This window comes from Lepisosteus platostomus, chromosome 5 (assembly GCF_059453375.1).
Source record: "Lepisosteus platostomus isolate fLepPlt1 chromosome 5, fLepPlt1.hap1, whole genome shotgun sequence".
NCBI classification, from domain to species: domain Eukaryota; kingdom Metazoa; phylum Chordata; class Actinopteri; order Semionotiformes; family Lepisosteidae; genus Lepisosteus; species Lepisosteus platostomus.
In genome coordinates, this window is record NC_142615.1 from 23636517 (window position 1) to 23661871 (window position 25355).

General features: G+C 41.6%; 1 protein-coding gene and 3 non-coding genes across 4 annotated transcripts; 3 read left to right on the forward strand and 1 right to left on the reverse strand.

The window, feature by feature from the left end:
- Window positions 1–2419: 2419 nt before the first annotated feature.
- LOC148665124 (U7 small nuclear RNA) lies at window positions 2420–2475 on the forward strand. Its single transcript, XR_015939006.1, has one exon. It is a non-coding gene; the product is annotated as a U7 small nuclear RNA (small nuclear RNA).
- Window positions 2476–2683: 208 nt separating this feature from the next.
- LOC148665125 (histone H4-like) lies at window positions 2684–3093 on the reverse strand. Its single transcript, XM_088633074.1, has one exon. It carries the CDS (start codon window positions 3091–3093, stop codon window positions 2782–2784), a length of 312 nt encoding a protein of 103 aa, XP_088489200.1. The 3' UTR covers window positions 2684–2781.
- Window positions 3094–12465: 9372 nt separating this feature from the next.
- Window positions 12466–12553, forward strand: trnay-gua (transfer RNA tyrosine (anticodon GUA)). Its single transcript is given in 2 exon segments — window positions 12466–12502; window positions 12518–12553. It is a non-coding gene; the product is annotated as a tRNA-Tyr (tRNA).
- A 3464-nt stretch (window positions 12554–16017) lies between these two features.
- On the forward strand, window positions 16018–16099 carry trnaq-uug (transfer RNA glutamine (anticodon UUG)). Its single transcript has one exon. It is a non-coding gene; the product is annotated as a tRNA-Gln (tRNA).
- The last annotated feature ends 9256 nt before the right edge of the window (window positions 16100–25355 follow it).

Sequence of the window (25355 nt, forward strand, 5' to 3'; positions counted from 1 at the left end):
AAGAGGGTGATCCACGGCCTGAGACGGGGAGATGGAGAGGAAGTGCTGGACGAGAGCGACAAGGTAGAAGCGGCCACCGCTTTCTACACAGAGCTCTTTTCAGAAAAGCAGACGGAGGTGGAGGCAGGCGATGCTTTTCTGGAGGAGCTGAAGGCACGAGTACCGGAGGAGGTGAGGGAGGACTTGGAGGGTCCGATCGCGGCCGAGGAGCTGAAGGCGGTGCTCTTGTCCATGGAGAATGGCAAGGTGCCAGGGCCAGACGGACTCCCCAAGGAATTCTACACCTGCTTCTGGGACACCCTGGCGGCAGATCTGGTGGAAGTGGCGCAGGAGATCTTCCGCCGGGGGAAACTCGGAGACACCATGAGGGAGGGCATCATCTCCTCTTCAAGAGCCCTTAGCAGAGGCGGTGAGACGGGACCCTGTCATCGACGGCCTGGAGATACCGGGAGGCGGGGGGGAAACCCTGAAGATCTCCCAGTACGCCGACGACACAACGCTGTTCCTGAGGTCGGACAGGGGGTTGAGGAGGGCCCTGCAGCTCATGAAGCAATACTCCAGAGCCTTGGGGTCGAAACTCAACCGCCGAAAGAGCAAACTGAAGTTCTTCGGGCCCTGGAAGCACAGGACGACAGCGCCGGAGGGTCTCGAGCTCTGCACGGAGCCCCTCAAAATACTGGGGGTTTCCTTCCAGAGCCAGGACAACGAGACCAACAACTGGACCAAGAGGATTGCCAAGGTGAATGCGAAGCTGGGTCTGTGGAAAACGCAGTCGCTGTCCTACACAGGGAAAGTGATGGCTTTGGTTTACCTGGCGGTGGTGTACCCGCCGCCGGCCAGACTCAGACGAGCGCTGCAAGGGATGATCTTCGGCTTCGTCTGGGGCGGCAAGTACGAGTACATCATTCGAAAACCGGATGTGTCAGCCGGTCGAGGAAGGGGTTCAAGATGTCCCACATTTCCCCCTGAAACTCGACTGCATCTTCTACTGCAACCTCTGTCGGGCGCTGCAGGAGCCCATTGGCCACAAGTACCAGTACTTTGTCAGGCTGTGGCTCTCCATCCCGATGAGGCACTTGGTCCAGTGGTCAAACACTGGGCCCAAGGCAGAGAGGCGACCGAAGTTCTACACCCACGCTGTCAAGTGGAGCAGGAGGTACGAGGCCACGAGACAGCCAGAGCTCTGCACCAACCACAGAGCCCTGTACAAAGAGGTGAGGGGGAATTTGGTCGCTGACGAAAGGCTGCAGGTTCCCAGACAAGTCTGGGAAAGGACACAGCCCAAAGAACTTGACAACCAACTGAAGGACCTCAACTGGATGGCTGTGCACAAGAGACTGGCTACCAGAGAGGTCCTCTACAGACACTCGCTAACCAGGAATCCGCATTGCCCCCGGGAAACGTGTTTTGTCGAGCAGACTCAGGAGCACGTGTTCTGGAGCTGCCTCTTCGCCAAGGCGGTGTGGGGCAGAATGGACAACATTATGCAACTCCTGGGAAAGGATGCGGTGCTCAGTTACCAGTACATTCTGCTGGGGGCTGGCACCCACCGGACTGGACAAGGGGACACAGGACCTGTGGGGGCTGCTACTGTCCCTCACAAAACAGAGACTGTGGAAGGCGAGGAACACTCTCATCCGGCACAATATAAAGTGGGGGGCGAGGGAGCTGGAGGAGAGGATACTGGCGGACCTCAAGAGGAGGACGAAGCACCACGTCGCCAACTGGGGTTTCCCCATGGCGAGGGAGCGCTGGAATGGACTTTGGGCCCTATACAGAGGTTAAAGGACAATAGCAAGTGGTAGGTTTGGAGGGACTTTCTTAATTGCGCAAATCCGCCCCCACTTGCAAAGATTGATAACGGATAATCAATCTCCGTTCCGCCGTTGTTTTTTAATACATGGAGTGTTAATATTTGTGAGATGTTCCTTTTGAGATGTTTTTTTTTGCGGAATAAAGTATATTTTGTAGAACAAAAAAATCTTATGACAAGGTTTACAAGTTATCTGTTGAACTACATTCTAATAGGTGTGGTCACATTCCAGGTCATTTGTTTACGTTTTTGTTTCTGCAGCAACTGTTAGATGAAATGTGCTAATATGTAACCTAACTCCAGTGTGAATAACTAGAAGAAGGGAGCAGCTCCATTTCAGACCAAGGGAGCTTTGAGATTGGCTGGGCCAGATCTCTCATTTGCATATCTGATTTGGAAAAATAACACTACACCCCCTTCTTGCATGGATTTAACTTGCACCCAAGAGTCCCCTACTGTGTATTGCTACTTATTTTTTTATGATAAGTGGTGATTACCAGTTGACAGGTTTTATTTGTTGAATTATAAATGGTTTTGTATTATCATCCTGCATGGCCTGTACTCAAGGTTTGGTAGGGAATGTGTTTTCATTTCATTTACCAAATTGAATTTTTGCTCTTTTAGTATTTGTCTAAAAGGCTTTCTGAAGTCAGGAAGCCCATTTATTTGGTGAAAAAAGATTCTGTATTAATATTAATATTTCTCATACAACATAAATAGGGTCTTTTATGAATAAAAAGATCTTGCACTTGGAAATCTTGATAAAGCTGTGTGCTTCCATACACTCTAGCAGTTTTGATTCCTAATATTTGACCTTAGGTGTGGGAACGGGTCTTTTTTGCAATTTGATTTCCAATTGATCAGCACAGTATAGAAAATAGACCCATAAAGCAACCTCAGCAGTGACAAATGTCACTGGGTCACTTGGGTTTATACGTCGGGGTCCAGTAGTGAAGCTCCGCTCCTGTTTAGCCTCCGAAGCCGTACAGGGTGCGGCCCTGGCGCTTCAGCACGTACACCACGTCCATGGCGGTGACGGTCTTCCTCTTGGCATGCTCGTTGTAGGTGACGGCGTCGCGGATGACGTTCTCCAGGAACACCTTCAGCACCCCGCGGGTCTCCTCGTAGATCAGCCCGGAGATCCGCTTCACTCCCCCACGGCGAGCCAGGCGGCGGATGGCGGGCTTGGTGATTCCCTGGATGTTGTCACGGAGAACCTTATGGTGACGCTTAGCGCCTCCTTTCCCAAGTCCCTTTCCGCCTTTGGCTCTTCCAGACATCTTTGTAACTAACAGTTCTTTCTGGACCCTATGCGGACGACACAATCCGACGAAGTGGGGAAACACTGGGGAAACGTCATGCAGGAATACGGGGCTGAAGACAGGAGGGCGTGTCCAAGGTGCGCTGGTGCACAGCGGAGGTGTGGCCGAGGCGAACAATCCAAAAGAGAAGTCCTAAGGGAATATCCAAAACACACGAGAAAGTACAAAAACAGAAGATCCATCAGAACAAGTTAAAAACCGCGAAGACCGGCGGACAGGGAACAGGAACGGGAACCGAGATTAATACCTTAACGGGACCAGGTGCTTCCATGTCCCAGACTCGCACGATACGGAAATCAGATGCAGAGCCCGGATGAGCGTCAGCGCCTGGCTTTTAAGGTGGGCTGGGAATGGGAAACAGGTGCAGAGAATGAAGTCTTAAGTGGAGCACCCTTAAGGAGGGGGAACTAATATCATGACAATCTTCTAGTTATCAGCTGTGAACACGACACACACTGCTCATCTTTGATGTACAGATGCAGCCATTCAAAGTGCGCGGTACAGACACGTACAGGAGGTAATTGGCTACAGCGTCGTGCATCCTGACGCGCGATGACGCAAAATACCGCGGTATTTTTGCCGAGACAAGTTGCCATTCTTATACGCGGAGGGATCTGGTCGTGAGATGTCCGCTCGGTCCATTTCTGAGCTCAGTATAAGGTGTAGAAAGCATGACTGTCATCATAACCCGCCTCTCACCCTGGCCCGAGCCTGAAGCATGCCCCCTAGTGCAGGGTTAGAGGTGTGGAATAATGTTGTGACTATTGCTTCATCAATAACATGCTGATTGCATGTTTCTAGATGGGTATAACAGAGATCTCAACTACTGAGGGGCCTTACTAATAATTGCTTACACTTTTATACAGATGCAGCCATTCAAAGTGAGCGGTACAGACACGTACCGCAGGTAAGATGACACGGGGTACCGCGGTGCGTGATTGGTTGACCGACAGGGGCACTCGTGGTCCGTTGGTCTGTCGTAGAAAGACTTACTGTAAACGTCTTTACTGTGCCCGTTGTAGCTATTGAATTTTACCACTGAAGGGAAATCTTAGTAGCTGAGCATAAAAAGAATAGGAGCATACTGTAACGCGTGTGAAGGCCATAAACGATATTAATTTTGGAACATAAACATACAGTATATAGCTGGTCTTGGTACTTTAAAGAAAAAAATACACACCAGTATTCCATTTCTCCCTAAACATTGTAAGCTTCGAAGTCTTTAACGTGATACCGGAGTCAACAAGCATCCTTTTAGAATTTGATTAAAAGGGAATATAATATGGAATCGCGTATCTCAAGAATTTAATAACGGTATGATTACATCCGTGTGCTGCGACAGGGCTGTGTAAGGCTGTTTCGCCTGCCTGTTCATGCGAGCTGTCTTGTAGCCTACTGGTCTAGGTGCGTGACTACCGACTGACAGGTTGTGTGTTTGAATCCAGCTGGTGCTGGACTTCTTATTTTTATTTATTTATTTTTTAATCGCGTAACATAAACATATTACTGTATGCAAACTGTACTGTATACAGTATGTATATGTATATTTAATGTCTTAACTGTGCCCGTTTAATTGAATTTAAAAAAATTATTTAACACGAACATTAAGCTGTTTACATCTTCCGCCTGAGAACAGTCACCCGTTGCTACCCAACGCAGAAACACAGCCACTAACTAGCAAAGAGAGGACATTAGCTACCCAATATGATAAAGAAATAAATGATTATTTTGTTTATTTCTTTTGCACATTTATTTGAACATTTCTATCGATTGTACAAGCACTTGGAAACTGTCCAATCCCTACTTCATCAGGCATTTTACCGGTCTGGCGCCGGTCTGTGTCTTCCAGGATATAATGCCAGGGAACTCTTGTTTTTATGTCCACTATAACAGACAATCTCCTTTGCTTTTAACCGATCGTTTAATAATTTCCTAAAATGAAAATGATTTACTTTATTTCCCTCACGGGATCAATAAAATTATCTATCATCTGTCTAAACTATGGGACAGAATTTTGGGGTCTCCCCATACCAGAGATTATGGTAGGGCTTCAGAATGGTGATTGGCTGACACCATCTGACACCCCTCTGATTGGAGAAAAAAGACGTGCTGGTTTGCTATACATACTGTACCAGGAAGAGGATTTCTTTTTTATTCAAAACGTGTATTTTAAAAGTTTAAGAAGTAAAAACCTTACAGCGTACACAGATTTCTAAACTGATCAGGATCGTTATCTTTGTCTTATGCATAATAATGTTCACCGCTCTGTCCAGCAAATTAATAATAAACTTTATTTTATATAGCGTTTTAAACGAATAAGTAATTAGATTGCTCATAAACCTAATCACTTGCTTTTTCTTTTTATTTAGGCTCAGATTTCAACTATAGATCGTATTATTAATAACCATAATAACAACCAACCAACAAAAACAACCATATAAACATAATACCAACCAAAAACATAGATAACAACCACAATACAAAATCAAATATATCAAACCATTTTACTCTTGCAAATTCCACCAATTATCATAATCCCGCCCCTTATGCAAAACCAAACCCTCCTCCCATCCCAGTTTATCCTCTTTATCATAAACAAAATCCACCTCAATTTTCAACATAAAGCATTACACAAAATCAATACCACAACACTCCATACTCAACAACGATAATTCACAAACAGCCAGAACGTAACTACACATTCCCAAACAGACCTAATTTCCATAGCCCCGCCCCTTATGCAAAACCAACATCCCTCCCCTGTTCTCTCTCTCCCCTGGCGGTTGTAATTGTTTTTATTTTCAAATAAATTTTAGCAAAGTCATGTATTTTAAAAATCTTAAGATTTTTATATTTATGTCTTTATTTAGTGGTTTCATTAGTGACAAAGGCTAAACTTTCTTGGAAAAATGTATTTTATGTAAACCATGTTTGCTATTAATTCATTCAGGGCTAAAATATGTTCATTGTCTTCTAATGAAAGAAGGGTTCCTTTCGCCGTAGTTGGGAGCCTAGCCTTTAACTAGTAAGTACTGTACTTACTGGGTTTTTGAGGGGGGGGAGGTGTCTTTCGCTGGAAATCTCGCCTCCTACTTTGAAAATACCCGTGAAACCGGTTCAATTCGTCACAGCCAGCACTCCTGCAGAGAGGGGGGTTGTACTTGCAGTGTATACAGTACACGCGTTATGCTCTTCGTTAATGTCTAAGCCGGAACATATCATTATATCTCATTTTGTATTTCTTAAAAAAAATCGTTTTCCCAGCCTAACAGTATTGTTTTTAACCTGTAAAGCGCTTTGAGGAGCCACCTTTAAAGGCGCCATATACAATAAAGTTCATTATTATTACTATTGTAAATTTGATGGACAGAGAGGTGAACATTATTACACAGAAGACAAAGATAGCGATTTACGTTGCATTGTGTATCGTGCTGCTTTAATACAGTTTTAAATAATTAAAAGTCTAAACAGTATCAGCTTTATTTATGGGTTTTAAATAAAGGTGATTTAAACGCGATTTAAATCAATATAAATGTTAATATTGTAACGCATAGGTGACTATTCATTGTTATTTAAATGACTTAAATTCGATCATGTTGTGATATTTAGAAATATACATTTGTTTGGTGCGAGTGAAGTTTTATTTAATCTCTGAGCCATACTGATTCTTCTGGAAGCCAGTTTCCGCCAGGGAGTAAAAAAAAAAAAACACACTATGGTATTCTCTCCAATGCAGTGCAGTTAAAAACATACCTCTGATGCTGCTCCTAAATGAATATCGTTTATGACCATCAGAAGCTTTATGCTCCTTTTCTTTTTTCCAGTGGATTGAACAGGGAGAGGCATTTCATGATGTACTTTTCACTGATGAAACAACAGTGGCTCTGGAACAGTTTTCAACCATGTCGTTTTATAAAAAGGGGAGATATGTACACGTTACTGAAGCTAAAAGTTTAGCCTTTGTCACTAATGTAACCACTAAATAAAGACATATAGAAATCCCTACGTTACAGACTGTATATGGCTGGTATTGGTAGTTTAAAGAAAAAATACACACCAGTATTCCACTTTCTCCCTAAACATTTTAAGCATCAGAGTCTTACATATGGTTATTTCGGAAACGTTTGTACGTGCTCCTTCTGACCATGTTACTGTTTACTGTTACTGACCATTTTAAGTTTAAGTGCCTGTGGGCACTTTTCCTGTCAGTGGGGGGGGGACCGTCTTTCATTAGAAGGTTAGTCTGTTCTACTCTGAGAATGTAGAGGGGGTGGAAAGTGCACGCGGTCATTTAATTAGTATTAAAATTCACACTGATTCCCTTGCGAAGATACGGACATAGGAATATTCGTGCGTGGTCAAAAAATGGCATAAAAACGACAAAGTGAAGGCTGTGAAAACATTCACAATGTACTTTATACACAAAGCAAATATAACCCCCCCCCCCCCACCTCTCTCAATTCAATTAAAGCAGCTTTATTAGCATGACAGATGGGTACAATCAGTGTTGGGTATTTGCTTTGCTTTGAGATGCCACTTTTAAAGGTGATATATAAAATCAAGGCTTTAACTTGCTTTAACTCCGCAAGTCTGAGTTCTTGTGTCTGTCCTATCCGAACCCGAAAGTATTACAATATGTATCTTTATAGCAGGTGGTGTACAGCTTTTTAGTATAGATTACACTTTTCTAAAATGTATTTAAAAAATAAAAACGATTACAATCTAATCTTTCCACGTTTGATCCCAAACTAAATCTAAACGGGGAGAAAGCTATGCTGAAAGTTTATTAAGATACTTAGAAGACAAAGATATCAATTTATGTTGCATTTGTCTGATTGTGAATCAAAAAACACATATATTTAAACCCGCATTTGCGATTTAAATCAAAACGTTATTTAAATCAATATAAATGTTTATATTGTAACGCCTAGGTGACTATTCATTGTTATTAAAATGACTTAAATTCGATCATGTTGTGATATTTAGAAATATAAATTTGTTTGGTGCAAGTGAGGTTTTATTTAATCTCTGACTCAGTGATGGCCTGGCATGGTGAGGTGCGCTGGCAGCTATGTGGTGTTACGCAGTGGTGGCCTGACACGGTGAGGTGTGCTGGCATCTGTGTGGTGTGACGCAGTGGTGGCCTGGCATGGTGAGGTGCGCTGGCAGCTGTGTGATGCAGTGGTGGTCGGGTATGTAGAGGTGCACTGGCAGCTGTGTGTTGTGACGCAGTGGTGGCCTGGCACGGTGAGATGCGCTGGCAGCTGGGTGATGCAGTGGTGGCCTGGCACGGTGAGGTGCGCTGGCAGCTGTGTGGTGTGACGCAGTGGTGGAAATGTTCACCATGTTTCACCATGCTGAAAATGTTTGTACCAGACTTTTTTGAGGCCTGTTTAATTGTGTCTGAAGTCTGATGTTGTAAATTTTTTTTGTTAAAAAGATCCATGAAAATGTCACTACTAAAGTTAGCTGGTACTGTTGGTATTGTAAGTGGCAAGTAGAGCTCATATTTTAGATTTTGTGTAGTTGCTAGCGTTGAACTGTGTGTTGGATGCACATGAATATATTCATTATATGCCAGCGCACCTCACCGTGCCAGGCCACCACTGCGTCACACCACACAGCTGCCAGCGCACTTCACCGTGCCAGGCCACCACTGCGTCACACCACACAGCTGCCAGCGCACCTCACCGTGCCAGGCCACCACTGCATCACCCACCTGCCAGCGCACCTCACCGTGCCCGGCCACCACTGCATCACACAGCTGCCAGCGCACTTCACCGTGCCAGGCCACAACTGCGCCACACCACACAGCTGTCAGCGCACCTCACCGTGCCAGGCCACCACTGCGTCACAACACACAGCTGCCAGTGCACCTCTACATACCCGACCACCACTGCATCACACATATTTCAGCGCTATATATTTCATGGATATTATGGAATATACTGGTACTGTTGGTATTGTAAGTGACAAGTAGAGCTCATATTTTAGATTTTGTGTAGTTGCTAGCGTTGAACTGTGTGTTGGATGCACATGAATATATTCATTATATGCCAGCGCACCTCACCGTGCCAGGCCACCACTGCGTCACACCACACAGCTGCCAGCGCACTTCACCGTGCCAGCCCACCACTGCGTCACACCACACAGCTGCCAGCGCACCTCACGGTGCCAGGCCACCACTGCATCACCCACCTGCCAGCGCACCTCACCGTGCCAGGCCACCACTGCATCACACAGCTGCCAGTGCACTTCACCGTGCCAGGCCACAACTGCGCCACACCACACAGCTGTCAGCGCACCTCAACGTGCCAAGCCACCACTGCGTCACATAGCTGCAAGCGCACCTCACCGTGCCAGGCCACCACTGCATCATACAGCTGCCAGGGCACCTCACCGTGTCAGACCACCACTGCGTCACACATATTTCAGCGCCGTATATTTCATGGATATTATGGAATATAATGGATGGATATCTTAGTTATCTTTCTTGTTCACAGGTTTGCATGCATAATTTAATTTTGAAAGCCACTGAGACATCAGGTACTACTGTTGTATTTATGAGAAAGAAACAAAACAAAAAACATACTAACAACTGTGCCATCCTACTCCTTAGTTAATACATTTTATTATTCATAAACAGTTAACATTGTTAGCAAAATATTTTGAATTATATTTAACCCTATTTTTTCTTTAGTTTTGTATTTAACTTATTATATGATAGTCAGACTTAATGTATATTTGAACAATGAAAATATATTTTTACAAGATTTTACATTAAGCACTTAAAATTAATATGGTTAATAATAGTAAACTGTAACATGCTGTAACAAGATCGGTTAAACTGCGAAGAAAATGCTTTCAGAGAAAATGTTTCAGGTGTGAAGAACATAGATCTCCAATGCAATTTCAACCAAACCTGTTCCCACACACCCTGCCCCCACTACCATTAGAATATACACAAACATTTTAGCGTTTCATTCTGAGCAGAAGACCCTCACACCTGAAGAGTGCTGGCTGTGACGAATTAAACCGGTTTTACAGGTTTCAATCACAGACCATGTGACATGGGACTCAGTAAACTAACACACAGCGCCACCAGATTTGATAATACCTAACCAAAATCCGCAATATGGAAACAGAACCTGTGTAATTGTTGATAGATGATGTACTCGTAACATTTTTTCAAGACGAACTACAACATTTAAAAAATGACTTGTATGTACTTGATATCTCTAATCAATCCACGGGTCCCAGCACAAAACGAAACTAAAACGAATACCGTTTCGCGCTTCTTATTAGTTGCTCAAAAGTAATTTGACCGTATGAAATGCATAATATAAACCTAGAAACATATACGTGAGCAGTACTTAAGCACTGTAGTATCGGTGTTAAGACATACCTCTCAAATACTGTAAATCAAGTTAAAAATATCTCAAGACCGATTCTAGTCATAATGAAACCATGTTTCATGTATGTTTTCTTTTTCATCTTGAAATAACTAATTTCTAAATACCTTTTTCACTGTTAACATCTTGCAGCAACTCTGCCACAAAATATACACTCTGACAGTTCATCCTGCTACCAACATTAAATAAAACAAATCTTAAGATTTCTATACTTATGTCTTTATTAAGTGGTTTCATTAGTGACAAAGGCTAAACTTTCTTGGAAAAATGTATTTTATGTGCTGCGGAAAAAACTGACTTGCTTTAACAAAATATGTTTACAAATCCTTTCACCTGGCATTTTCGTAGTTAGAAATTATGGAACGCTCTGTTAAAAGCAAGGGAGTTTTTATGTCCGTTGCAGTTCTTTTGCAACATTAATATAATTATATCATTATTAATTTCTTGAGATACGCGATTCCATATTATATTCCCTTTTAATCAAATTCTAAAAGTATGCTTGTTGACTCCGGTATCACGTTAGTTAAAGACTTCGAAGCTTACAATGTTTAGGGAGAAATGGAATACTGGTGTGTATTTTTTTCTTTAAAGTGCCGATTCCTGGAACACCCCTCTGAAGTGGTTCCATAAAATCTGGTATACGGAAAAGAAAGCGTTGATAAATACAAGTGTCTTTTAATACACTCTTTGCTGTGCTCTTGAGGATCCTTGTGATATTTTAAGCTCTAGTTGAATGATAGGTGTCGCATTTTAAATCATTTTCGTAGTTAGAAATTATGAAACGCCCTGTTAAAAGCAAGGAAGTTTTTATGCCCGTTGAAGTAAAACAAAATGCCTGACAAAGTATGGCTTGGACAGATTCCAAGTGCTTGTACAAATGTGCTAAAGAAATTATACTTTGAGTATACAGCTTGTCCAAAGTCATCCATTATTAATACTATTAGTAATATCTTCAGTAAAGGCTTTGATGCATAAATATTTCTGATAAAGGTAGGTTGTGTACTTTTGTCCAACTGAGCAATCTTGCTTTCATAAAATATACCAACATTTTAATGACTGATGATTAACATGCTGTAATACACAGTTCAAAATTAAAGGCTCAAATGCTGTGCATGAGAGGTTAAGCTCCCCCTGGCGGTTTTACAAGGCGACGCCGGATAGTTAGTCACGTGACACACGTGAACTGCGTGATACCCCGGTGGGCGTGTCGCGGTATGCCGCGAAATACCTCACCCATTTTGAATGGCTGCATCTGTATAATAGACATCTTTCTTTGATGTCTATTATACATCAAAGAAAGATTTTTATAGGTGTAGAAACTAGTAAATAAAGCCAATGATTTGTTTTAGAAATGTATTCTTAAAATATACAATTATTCACACCTTAACAATATGTAGTTCAAATTATACATTATATACAATATTGTATTCAAATGTCTAATCATTATAAAAAACACAACTAGTAAACTTCAGTTCCAAATTCTAGTAACATGGCAATATATATATATATTAATGACAAACACAAACTAATTACATGAACACGCTAATATTTAACTCAAAACCACATTTCGATTCAAATATAAATTTTTAAAATTTACAACTTCTTTATTTCCACAAAAATATTATTAATGTAGCACAAACGCTATGGTGATCCTCCTCTCGAGACTAATGAAATGTTTAATATGATCCCTCGAGAAAAAAAAGGAATCAATTTCCGCCTGGAATGATTGATGCCCCATCAAACATTTTGTAATATCCCTGGAAGTTTATACAGTAGAATCCTGGTTCGTGGCTTAAATTCAAGGTAAATGAGACTAAGGAAACGAGTTGGAAACTTGATGTCGAAGTGGGATTTAAATCACCCATTTCACATTTTACTTCATTGGGCAGTATGTGCCAGAAAGCAATGCCACAGCATCCCTTCGATAGCTCAGTTGGTAGAGCGGAGGACTGTAGTGGAGTTAACAGGGAATCCTTAGGTCACTGGTTCGATTCCGGCTCGAAGGAAGGTGCTTTTCATGTAATTTAATAAAAGAGTTAAAAAAGCGAATCTGTTTTATTCAGACATTGATCAAAAGCTCAATAATCAACTAAGCAAAGGCTCCTGTTCCGAATTCAGCCCACGTCTGATTGTCTTGTTTTGGCCAAGATCTGATCTTTGAATTAAGGGACTACACTGTCTGCTTTGTAATTCAAAAATACATACAAATGTCAAGTTTTTTGTAGATATAAAGGTGTTCTCTGTTTTCAAAGGATAGGTACTTAATTGGCATAATGATTTGGTATTGATTTTGTATCGTTGTATTATAAAGTTTGTGCTTTCTGTGTTTTTATCGTATTGTGAACTTATTTTTTAAACAAATGCTTACAAAGGCAAACACGGCACACACCTGTTTATACCAGCGGTGAATTGTACATTTTTATTAAGTACAAGCTACTGTGCACTTCTGGGAGTATAACAGGTTCGATATAAAGTGGCAAAAATATTAAAGGGGAAAATACCCCAGACTGCGTGTAAAGCCCTCGTTGTGACTGTTTTAGATTAAAATGGCATACTGTGCACGAATTGTTGCAGAAACACAATCTGATATTTTGATAGTTATTATTTTAATAATTTGATCAAATTGAGGCCCAGGATCCAAATCTTCAGTTCTGATTTTTTTAAGTGATATCTTTCCTTCCTGTCTAGGAAGTCACACGATGTGAGCAATTGTTTTTTTTACGTTGCGATCCAAAGAGCCTCAGACACACAGTCTAACAGTAACCAAACCAGAATGGATTCTGCTGGGAGCCGGGCTGAGCTCATTCTCACTCCCTGTGCTGAAAACAGAATTATTTCTTCCCCGAACATCGTCTACAGATCACTTGTGTGCTTTTAACCTTCTCGCAGCTACGGGCGAGACTGACGCTCATGATATGAAGGCACCCGCTGGAACACATTCTCTAACTCTCACAATCGCGACAGACTTCGCTTTAAAAAAAAAAGTAGATATAGCCCTGAAAAAAGCATTAGCTTTATCAGTTTTTACATTAATCTATTTTGAATCAAAGTTTGATTTTTTTTATTGCATTTTACATTATAATAATAATATCATCATCATCGCTTACACTTATATAGCGCTGTTCTGGATACTCCGCTCAATGCGCTTTACAGGTAATGGGGACTCCCCTCCACCACCACCATTCTCCTGAATGATCACAGAGAGTCAGGACCTCGGTTTTACGTCTCATCCGAGGGACGGCACCTGTTTACAGTTTAGTGTCCCCGTCATTGTACTGGGGTATCAGGGCCCGCATGGACCGCAGGGTGTGCGCCCAGCGACAGAAACCAGATGTGTGTCGGGCTTGGCTGTGAGCAGGACAATGACGTCACGGGGACAAAGTAGAGGAAATCAAAACGGTTCTATAAAAGACCTGTGTCAGCTGTTGGTTTGCAGTCTGGACTCTAAATCCTCCGATCCGATTTTAAATCTCTCTAATACCTGAGCGGCTTCTTCCGAGTATTTATTCGTATACTTATTAGTAGTATGAAGGATGTGACAAATGTATGATTTCTTGGAACAAAATGGTTTTTATTTGCATTCGAAATGAAGCGGAATTTTAGCGCGACACACAAACCCTTTGTCTTTTTTAGATAGTGATTTTTAAACAGATATAAATGTAGAAAACGTGTTTTATTTTAGCACTACAATAGCAGGGTCAGTGGCGTAATGAATAACACGTCAGGACTTCCATCAGAAAATTATACTGTAGGTTGGACTGCCGTCTGGCTTGTTTCGTTTATACCACTTACATTACTTACTTTTATATAAATGAACTCCACCTGAAAGCTATAGAACACACTTTAGGTAAGTTGTCTGCAGCCTCATGCGAATTTCGACAACTTACCCAAAACACTGTACTGTCTGGAGTTCAGCTCCAGCTCTGAACTCAATTGCAATGAAAAACCATGCGTAACAAAACTGGAGAACAGCTGAACTTGTGCTCAGTTCGGTGATGAGGGTTCAGAACTGTCCTTGTTGTAATTAGCACGAACTGCACAGGCTCTGAATCAGACCATGTCAATTAGTCTGATCAGTGTAGGACACGTTAATGTAGAATTATTAATAGGCTTATTAGTTAGTTAGTTAGTTAGTTCAGGTTTACCCACCTGAAATAATGTAGAATTATTACTTGGTCTGTCTCTTGTTTGTATATAAATGAATGTCTCTGACAACTTAATGTTAGTTTTACGATGTAGGTCAGGCGTTGACATATGCACGAGTATACGAAATGTCTCACTCCTGATTCAACTCATGTTCTATAGGAGATTGGCGATTCCTCCTGTTTCTCGTAAAACCATATCAGAACAGAAGCCCGTGTCACCCAGCTGTGATTCAAGATCGACTCGCATCTTTATCCCTTTTTTGTTCGTGATCATTATTTTCTTTAGTTATGATCAATATTGAACTTTTTCGAAATGAAATGACAATAATCAAACATGCAGGCAGATTTTTGAAAAGTATTCGGAATTGACAGGGTGCCCCTTTGGAACAGTCGTCAGAAAATGTGAGAAAATGAAAGTTCTGTAAGCTCTCACACAAAGCATTGAAGATTGGAATCTGAGTGTAAAAAAGCTACCCGTCTCCCAATGATAGGCAGGGATACACACCATGACTCGAATAGACTCAGCGAACTTTAACACCTATGATATTACGAGTGCTTTGCACGTGTCGAATTTCAAGAAGGAACTACTACAACAGTTGTGGATATAATTCATTACCACCGGCAAAGTCCAATACCGGCAACTTCTGAGAAAATAATGTTCACTCATGGAATTTGGTCTTTGAACGGCTGGCGGGAAAATTCATTTATACTCCTGTTGCACCCTCAGCTGAAACATGTTAAAATAACAACGCAGATTTGTTGGAGAACCTGACAAGAATTATTGGGTTAGCACTGTATGTATTCTGGTATATTTACTTTAATTTTAATATAAATGTAAACATGCATGCTGTATAATCTATTGTAATTTTAAAATATGTTAGCTGAGGATGCGAGGGGGGCTATTATACCTTGTGAAACACGCAAGGAACTGTAAAAAAGGCTGGTATTTGAAAAAAATTGGCGATCACAAGAAAACCACAATTTATGTGGTATTATCACCAATATCCTTCAAAATCTATGTTCAAATGAAGGATTTAAAGAAACTATGAAAAAAGCAACAGTAATAGCAGAGGATTTTGATTTTTGCTCTTCAAGTCAGTAGATCGACGTAGAGTTGCGCCCCTACAAACAGCACAAAGGATGAAACCCACCTCTTTCGTTATTGCTATGTTTGTGCCGGTGAAAGTAGCGTTTGTGCTATTGAAAGCATCTCGGAAGATGAAGTTGCAGTCACTTCCACATGTCATGATATCATTAGATCGGACGACAAGAGCTGAAGCCCCCCAGTCCAAGCCAGGAATGTGAGGAAGATGGGCATGGAGGAAGGTAGCGTGGCCGAGTGGTCTAAGGCGCTGGATTTTGGCTCCAGTCTCTCTGGGGGCGTGGGTTCGAATCCCACCGCTGCCAAATGTTAGTGTTTTAAGACCTGCAATACGATCAGTAAAAGTGCTTTTTGTTAGGCTGCAGGAGGTGTTTAGAAATAGACTTTCTAAAAGACAGGCTTAACATCAAGGCAGAAAAAATATTTTGTTTTCTCAACAAAAATTCTCTTTGGCATGTTCAGCTTTATGTAGGGAATAACATCTGCCAAGATCACTTTTGAGGCAGTGCACATGATAGTGTACCGGCAAGTACAGTACATTCAATATTGGCTGTGGTGGTGAGCTGCTTTTGTCTGTGAAACTTTTAATTCTTCACGCCGAATCGTTGGCAGGGGTAATACCTTATCTTTGAACAGAGCGCTCTATCAGAAATACTTTGTTCGTGCTCAAAAGAGATCAGAGGATTAACTTCATGAATTCACATAGCATACCTTACAGGAAAAAATTAAAAGGGGAATTAATTGTGCTTCCTGATGTTGTTCCTGTGGTTTCTTTGGATACAGAAGTGAATGTTCTTTGACGTTCTGCTAGAGTATCCACTGGGTGGGCTTTATCAATCAGCTCGGAGAGGTCATCAGTGCTCCGCCTCCGGAAAATAATCAGCACTGTCGTTTTTTCCTGTGCTGTCTTTTAAAACATATAAGATCATGAGTTTACAGATTTCTCCAAATAACAACTATACATTTTAACCCAGAGGTTAGCATTCCTTCAATCCAATAGTTTTACTCCTGGTAAAAAGCAGCGAAATATATAGAGAGATGATATTCAAATATTTCAACATTCTTATTGGATTACCTGTATGGATATATCGCTCAGAATTCCTAATATGATTTTGAGTTCAGTTTTGCTTTACTACTTTCAGAGTCTTATATTGACCTTGCTGAAGCAGAGAAGTGACATAATCACAAATAGTCTTATTAATATTTCAGTTAAATCTTTTTTCTGTAGTAACATCAGTTGATAGTAATATTAGTCCTGATTTATATATTTTTGTCATGGTTGATCTTAAATAATTTTGTAATTAGTTTCAGTTTTGAAAAATCATGCAGAGAAGCTACCAAAACTGGTAATGTTCATATAATGTGTAATGCAATAGCAGCATTTTGGGTTGAAAACAAAAAGTATATCTTGGTATGAATCCTAACACTTCATAGGCAGCGTTCTAGGACTTCTCGCTTCAGATAAAGTTGTCAATACATCATAGATTTCTACTCAATCAATATCAGCAGTGTTATCGCTACCGAACGCTAAATATAGATCCTGGCAATACTTCGTGAGATCTTCGTAAGAAAATCCCAAATACTACGGAAGGAATCAAATTTATATGTTTCTTTGGATCGAGAAGATGATCATTATGAGACTCAAAACATGCCTGTCTTTTCTTTTTTCGAGGACAAATGGATTATTGAGGTGTAAAGATGGGTTCAAAACCAAAATCACCTGCTATCGCTGTTGTTTCTTCAAATCCTTCAACTGATCATCGATATCGAGGAATAATATATAGTTTCTTCAAATCCTTCAACTTATCATCGACATAGAGAAATAATATTATACAATTATGGTTTTCTGTTAATTGCCAATTTGACTGTAATTACATCTTCGTTTACAGATGTCTTGCATATATCACAAGGTATAATAGTCGTCGTGCATCCTCAGTTAAAATGTACGACAAAAGTACAACATTTATGGTTACATCCATATTAAAATGAAGGTAAATATACCAAGATATTAAAATACAATTGTACAGTCCTAACTTAATAATGCCTGTGAAGTTTTCCAACAAATCCGAACTGTAATTTTGAAATATTATAGCTGAGAATGAAAAGAGAGTACAAAGATCAAATTCAATGAGTGAAAATGCACCAGTAGTTCTCTAAACTGAGTTTCTTCCCTGAAATGACTTGCTTGCGAAGCACCAAGCAGCCTTGAACGGATCGCGGAAATCAAATATACAGTACAGATGGATTCAGAGTGTGCTTTCCAACTTTTGTGCAACAATTACCTTTGATAGGGTGGAGTTGTCTTCACAATCTGGGTTAAATAAAAAGGAGTGACGTCAGTGTTAAACAGCTTTCCTTCTTGGAGAACAACGGTTGTGTTCCATATTTCTAATTATTTTGGTTTCAAGATCGCAATTTAGTGTGAAACATAAAAGCTAGCTGGATAAGCTTTATTAATTTCCCTCATGGGATCAATAAAGTATCTACAGCAGTGGTTCTCAAAGTTTTTGGACCAAGTACCACCCCTAATCCAACCAAAGCATCCAAGTACCACCTACAAGTCATCATCTCATAGGAACCCCAGAAATAAATATAATAATGAACTTTATTTGATATAGCGCCTTTAAAGGTGGCTTCTCAAAGTATTTTACAGAAAAAAAACATTAACAACAACTAATAAAAAAGCACCATTTCAGTGAGAGGGGTGAGCCTATTTAGTTGAGCAAAGGAGATGTGAATTAATTTTTTGAGCCTTGATACAATTCACAACAGAGTCTAACAGATATTAAATCGTCAGGCATTTTCTTGACGGCAAAGGTCTCGCGGTGGATGTTGTAATGCGTACATTAATTTCTGGAGCAACCTCTCTAATTCGTGCAACTGCACCGTTATGTCGGCTTGTCATTGCTCTAGCACTGTCTGTACAAACTCAGACGCATTTTATCAAGTCGAGGCCATTCTCTTCGAAAAATTCATTCAGAAGCTGAAATATGTGCTCTCCTGTAGTTCCTGTTGGTAGCGGTTTACAGAACAGAAAGTCTTCATGGGACATACCCTCAAACTCGTATCTAACGTAAACGAGCAAATTGGCCAAATCGACTACAGACTCATCTAATTGCAGTGAAAAACATCTGCTCATCTTAACGCGCTCTATCAGTGTACTTTTGATATAATCCTTCATTTCAATAATTCTATGAATGACTGTGTCTTTCAGGGGGAGGGGGGCAGCAGGTCGAGCTGTTTAGCAGCTTTTTCTCCACACATAATACGTGTCAGCTCTTTTGCCAATGGTAAATAAGGTTCTTCAAAAATAGTGTAGCTTACCTGCTTTAGCAATCCGCAAGCTTGCATTTTTCCACGTTTCTGTTTTTATTTCCGTATTTATTTAAAGTTTTTATTTCATGCGCATGGGAGCGAAACACAGAGACGCTTGGTGTATTTTTCTCAAATTCGAACAGTTCTTAAATATTTTTCTGTTATCACGCTTTCGTGTGCTCACAAGATTGCCTGCGTTCGTAGCACGTATTTCTATGCATTCCTGTGTTTACAATATTGGCATTGTTCCAAAATCACGCACATTCTCCTTTCTCCCTATTTGCTGGAGATACAATAGCTTTTTTTAAATACAATTGGTCACTTGCATCCATAGCACGCATTCCTATAGAGTGGTATAGAATTACAGAGTATCTCTTGTGTCCACTGAAGCCCGTGCAGGGATCAAACCCTAGCTATTGGTACAGTACGAGTTGCGTAAGGCTCTGTAACGTGCAGATGAGAAACTAACCTCTACTTCTTCATTATATACACAGTGAGCTATATATGCGAGCTTACTGCCTCCTACGGGCTCTGTATTTGATTGCGGTACAAGACCGGCCGTGGAGATAAAGTGAGACGGGTGTGTACATTAAAAGGCTCATAGTGTCCCTGGGAGGGCTCAAACCACCACCTTTTTGGTTAACAACCGAACCACAAAGACTCATGTACAGCTTAACACTTCTCGGTCTCAGTGAAAGTGATACACTCCGTAAAATTTCCAGAGATTCATTTATTTTTAAAGGAAAATCACCAACAGCGGCCGAGATCTACTGGAGTTTTTTCATTCTATACTGCGATTTCTGAAGGGTACTCTGTGAAAATACGAGTTTTGACGAGAAGGGATGGACATATAAGGTCAAAAGGCTTGGGGAATTGAACTTTAAGGTGAAGACTGCGGGTTCAGTAGCAGCAGAACCTGATCAGTATCAGTTGACTCCGATATACTTTGAAAATGAACTTGGGGATTTAGAGTCAGACGTGCTACCGTTGCACCATGGGGTACTTAAGTTAAAAAAATAGGGAAAAAAAATCAGTGTTCCTGGATCTGTAATTGAGAACAACACCTGCACAAGAGCTGCGCAGGAAGAATAAAATGTGGTCTGGGATGAAGAGACTCTCTTCGGAAGAGCGGCGCTCTTCACAGGAGATTTTTTTGTGTGAAGTCGATTTGTCTCCTTTGGGAAATTCAAAGGTGCTGATAGCCGTGGCGCAAAGGTAGCATATCTGACTCCAGATCAGAAGGCTGCATGTTCAAATCACATTGAGGTCTGCTTTTCGTTTTTCAGGTTCTGCTCGTCCTAAACACGGAATTCACACCATGTAGTTGAGTTCTATCTGTACACCACATAGACCGGGGTAAAGTTAGCTCGAAGTTCGAAAACGATTTTGGCACGCCTGTAGCGCTTTCACGAAACCTCTTAGAGTTGCGAGAATGCTTGTTTTGTGTATAAAATACATTGTGGATGCTTTCTCAGCCTTTACTTTTTCGATTTTATGACATTTTTTTGACCATGCACGAATATTCTTTTGTCCATATCTTCGCAATGGAAGCACAGAACGCCGTCAAACCAAATGCATTTTAAAGACCACGACTTGTGGATATTTCCACAGCCTTTACATCAAACTATCAGTGAGCTAATTATCTTTTTTTAAACCTCCGGTTTTTCATCGATGCGTAATTACGCACTAACTGGAACCCGGGGGACCGCTGTGTGCACACGTTCACAACGCGAGAAATACTGTTCAATACGGCTTCATGCGAAAAACCCGTATATGACCATAGGAAGCAGAACAGCTCAGTCTCCCATTACCCAGACTATAAGCACGGGAATAAAGCTTTGTTTGATTTCTGAAACCCTTCCTTTACGCCCTGTTTTCATTCAGGTAAGGGTCAACTATATTCACAATACTACTGACAGCAGGAAGATTAAAATATTCTTTTCTCAGCAGCTTATTAAAAACAGCTCCCATGATGTTCAAACCGATTTTTTACACAGAACACTGACACAGCTTTGCATTCTGAATCTCTTTTTCTCATGCTTTTATTTAATATGGCACAATGCACTGGGATAGGGGTATTCTGTTCACAAACCAATAGCATTTAAACCACAGCACCCACAATGCAGCAAGTGTTTTGCACACTAAGCAGGTCCTCTGACTTTTCCCAGCTTTGTTTTGGGTTGTGGAACCTTTCTTTACATTTTTTAGGATTTTCTGAAGATAACACTACAGGTAATACACTGGGATAGGTGGGTCATCTTCATGGCTCAATAGCATTTCAAATACAGCACCCACACTGTTGAAACCAAGTGTTTTACACACCAGACAGGCCCCCAAACTTTATATAACCTTGCTGTGGCTGTGGCCCCTTTCTTTAATTTTTTATGATTTTTTGAAGATAACACTACGGGTAATACACTGGGACAGGTGGGTCGTCTTCATGGCTCAATAGCATTTCAAATACAGCACCCACTCTGCTGAAACCAAGTGTTTTACACACCAGACAGGCCCCCGGACCTCGTACAACCTTGCTGTGGCTGTGGCCCCTTTCTTTAATTTTTGATGATTTTTTGATGATAACACTACAGGTAATACACTGGGACGGGTGGGTCGTCTTCATGGCTCAATAGCATTTCAAATACAGCACCCACACTGCTGAAACCAAGTTTTTTACACACCAGACAGGCCCCCGGACCTCGTACAACCTTGCTGTGGCTGTGGCCCCTTTCTTTAATTTTTTATGATTTTTTGCTGATAACACTACAGGTAATACACTGGGATAGGTGGGTCGTCTTCATGGCTCAATAGCATTTCAAATACAGCACCCACACTGCTGAAACCAAGTGTTTTACACACCAGACAGGCCCCAGAACCTCGTACAACCTTACTGTGGCTGATGCTCCTTTCTTTATTTTGTAATGAGTTTCTGAAGATAACACTACAGGTAATACACTGGGACAGGTGGGTCATCTTCATGGCTCAATAGCATTTCAAATACAGCACCCACTCTGCTGAAACCAAGATTTTTACACACCAGACAGGCCCCCAAACCTCATACAACCTTACTGTGGCTGTGGCCCCTTTCTTTATTTTGTAATGATTTTCTGAAGATAACACTACAGGTAATACACTGGGACGGGTGGGTCGTCTTCATGGCTCAATAGCATTTCAAATACAGCACCCACTCTGCTGAAACCAAGTGTTTTACACACCAGACAGGCCCCCAGAACCTCGTACAACCTTGCTGTGGTTGTGGCCCCTTTCTTTATTTTTTTTATGAGTTTTTCAATATGGCACCATTAGACAGGCGGTACATGGGGATAGTACATCGTGCTCTTCACGAGTCAATAGCTCTTCAAGCACAACAGCCACAGTGCTGCAACCAGGTGTTTTACACCAGACATTTCCCCTAACCTTATACAACCTCGCTTTGAGTTGTGGAACATTATTCTTTATTTTTTAATGGTTTTTTTGACTGTAATCAAGTGTTGTGCTCACTAGGCAGGCCTCCTGACCTTTCACAGTCATGCTTTGTTGTGTGCAACTTTAATTATCTTTTTAGGATTTTTTGAACATGGCAACTTCCACCGAGACGGGTGGGGGGTGTGGGGGTGCTCTTCAATAGCTTTTTCATCTATACACACAAACGGATGTAACCAAGACACTCAGAACCTGTCACGCAGGGGCTGACTGCTGAGGATAGGGATCCAATGCGGTGCCCTTGGTAGGGTTGGCGCGAGACGCAGGCGTAGTCGGAGTAAACAGGCAGGGGCCCGAGTCCGGGAAGGCGTAGAAGTTGCGTCGGTAGGCAGAGGCGTAAATGAAGAGACAGGCTGGGGTCAGGATTCGAGAAAGCGTAAAACAGGCGAAGGTACAAAATCGAGTGGCTAAAGCAGTTGTCGGAAAAGCGGGGTCGAGGTCCAGGGGAGAAGTCATAGTAAGGCAAAAGCGTAGTTAGTAGGTAAGCTCCGGGAGAGAATCTCAATCGTGAGCAATGACCGGGGGACAGATGAGGGTTTAAGTAGAGGACTGATTGACATGTGCACGTTTGGTATGGGGAGAGCTCGAGGGAATGTGGGAGCGCTTGCCTGCGTGAGGGAGATTCATGACAGAACCAACAGAATCAACCTGAACTCATAGAAAAACAAGAATGCCCCCGAGACACCTGAATCCCTCTCCTGGACCACTCTGGTATCAATACCCCCAAACCCATCCATACCAGCTAACAAGATTCAGAATCGGTGCAACCCTCCAACCTGGACCAAGAGCAGGATTGGACAAGAACCTGCACCACACTACGTACACAGGTTTGTATTTTTGGCTGAAGATGAAAATGTCTAACATAGATTGTTTTGGTTCTAGCAAACAATAAAAATAGTTGTTAAAATCCAAACACACATAATGAGATCACTCTCTGTCAGTATGTGTAACATTCTGGGTCTGGGCTCCTCTGTATTTGGGCTAAAGAGAGTTCAACAACATTTATTAAATGCACTGACATCATAATCTGACAAGATCCATTGTTTAGGGGAGACTTGACCACCCACTGTCCCCCTGGTATCGTGAAGCTCATTGTCCTTTAGCTTTCCAAAACCAGAATCACTTGGGACTCCGGGGGGATCGGTGTATGCAAAATATGAATTCCTTATGCAAGAAATTGTATATGGTCAATATAGCGATCATATCTTATCAGCAGATGGTAATCTCCAAGGAACAAGTAATAGGTTTATTCCACGCTGAAAAATGATAAAATGATTGATGAACCCAAGTGATTTGAAAGAAATGTTAAACAACTCAAAGCGAGGTTGTATAAGGTTAGGGGAGCTGTCTGGTGTGTAAAACACCTGGTTGCAGCACTGTGGCTGTTGTGCTTGAAGAGCTATTGACTCGTGAAGAGCACGATGTACTATCCCCATGTACCGCCTGTCTAATGGTGCCATATTGAAAAACTCATAAAAAAATAAAGAAAGGGGCCACAACCACAGCAAGGTTGTATAAGGTTCTGGGGGCTGTCTGGTGTGTAAAACACTTGGTTTCAGCAGAGTGGGTGCTGTATTTGAAATGCTATTGAGCCATGAAGACGACCCACCCGTCCCAGTGTATTACCTGTAGTGTTATCTTCAGAAAATCATAAAAAATTAAAGAAAGGGGCCACAGCCACAGCAAGGTTGTATGAGGTCCGGGGGCCTGTCTGGTGTGTAAAACACTTGGTTTCAGCAGAGTGGGTGCTGTATTTGAAATGCTATTGAGCCATGAAGACGACCCACCCGTCCCAGTGTATTACCTGTAGTGTTATCTTCAGAAAATCATTACAAAATAAAGAAAGGGGCCACAGCCACAGTAAGGTTGTATGAGGTTTGGGGGCCTGTCTGGTGTGTAAAACACTTGGTTTCAGCAGAGTGGGTGCTGTATTTGAAATGCTATTGAGCCATGAAGACGACCCACCTGTCCCAGTGTATTACCTGTAGTGTTATCTTCAGAAAATATTGACATATGAAAATACACAAAAATATGCAATCACACATATGCAGTTTGAGCAAATATAAGACAATAACCAAGTACCACAAACTACCAGGCATCTAGTATCATTAGCAGTTCAGGTGGGGAGCTGCGTCACCATGTGTAGGCTGCAAAGGAACAAGTAATAGGTCTATTCCATGCTTAAAAGAAAAGAAAAAAAACACAACATTTCAGCCGTGGAGCCCTCACACCTGAAGAAGGCTCCACGGCTGAAACGTTGTGTTTTCTTTCTTCTCTTTTCATCTAGTGTCATTAGCCTTTTAACAGTTCCTGTCAAAATAAAATAGAAATGGATAACATTCTAGAGAGAGTTTGAAATACCAAGGTACAATTTAAAACATATCTCTTCCACTACAACCACAATATTTTGGAGAGATCGTTGAACCTCACTGTTCTGACATGTCCGTTAGCCTCCGTCCTGCTTCAGCAATGAATGTGGCGGGGCACATTCTGAGGGAGATGAGGTCAATCAGGTGGCAGGAAAACCAAGCTAAGCTTTTTTTTGAGATCCTGAAAACGAAAGAAGGGCCATGCATATGTGTGCAGCTGGATATGTAATTGCAGGTGGCGTAGCAAATTCTGCTGAAGCCCCACTGCCTGGTGTGGACGATAGCTGTGCATGTTGCAGCATGTGAGTTCAAGGGGGCATGTCATGTGTTTCAGCACTTCACTCCATTCAGTAGCACATGATTCCCTGAGTTCTTTGGATGACCTGTGGACCGATCT

What these genes read in the sequence shown, in the direction of transcription:
- LOC148665125 (XM_088633074.1), bottom strand. Translation starts at nt 3,093, where the DNA reads ATGTCTGGAAGAGCCAAAGGCGGAAAGGGACTTGGGAAAGGAGGCGCT.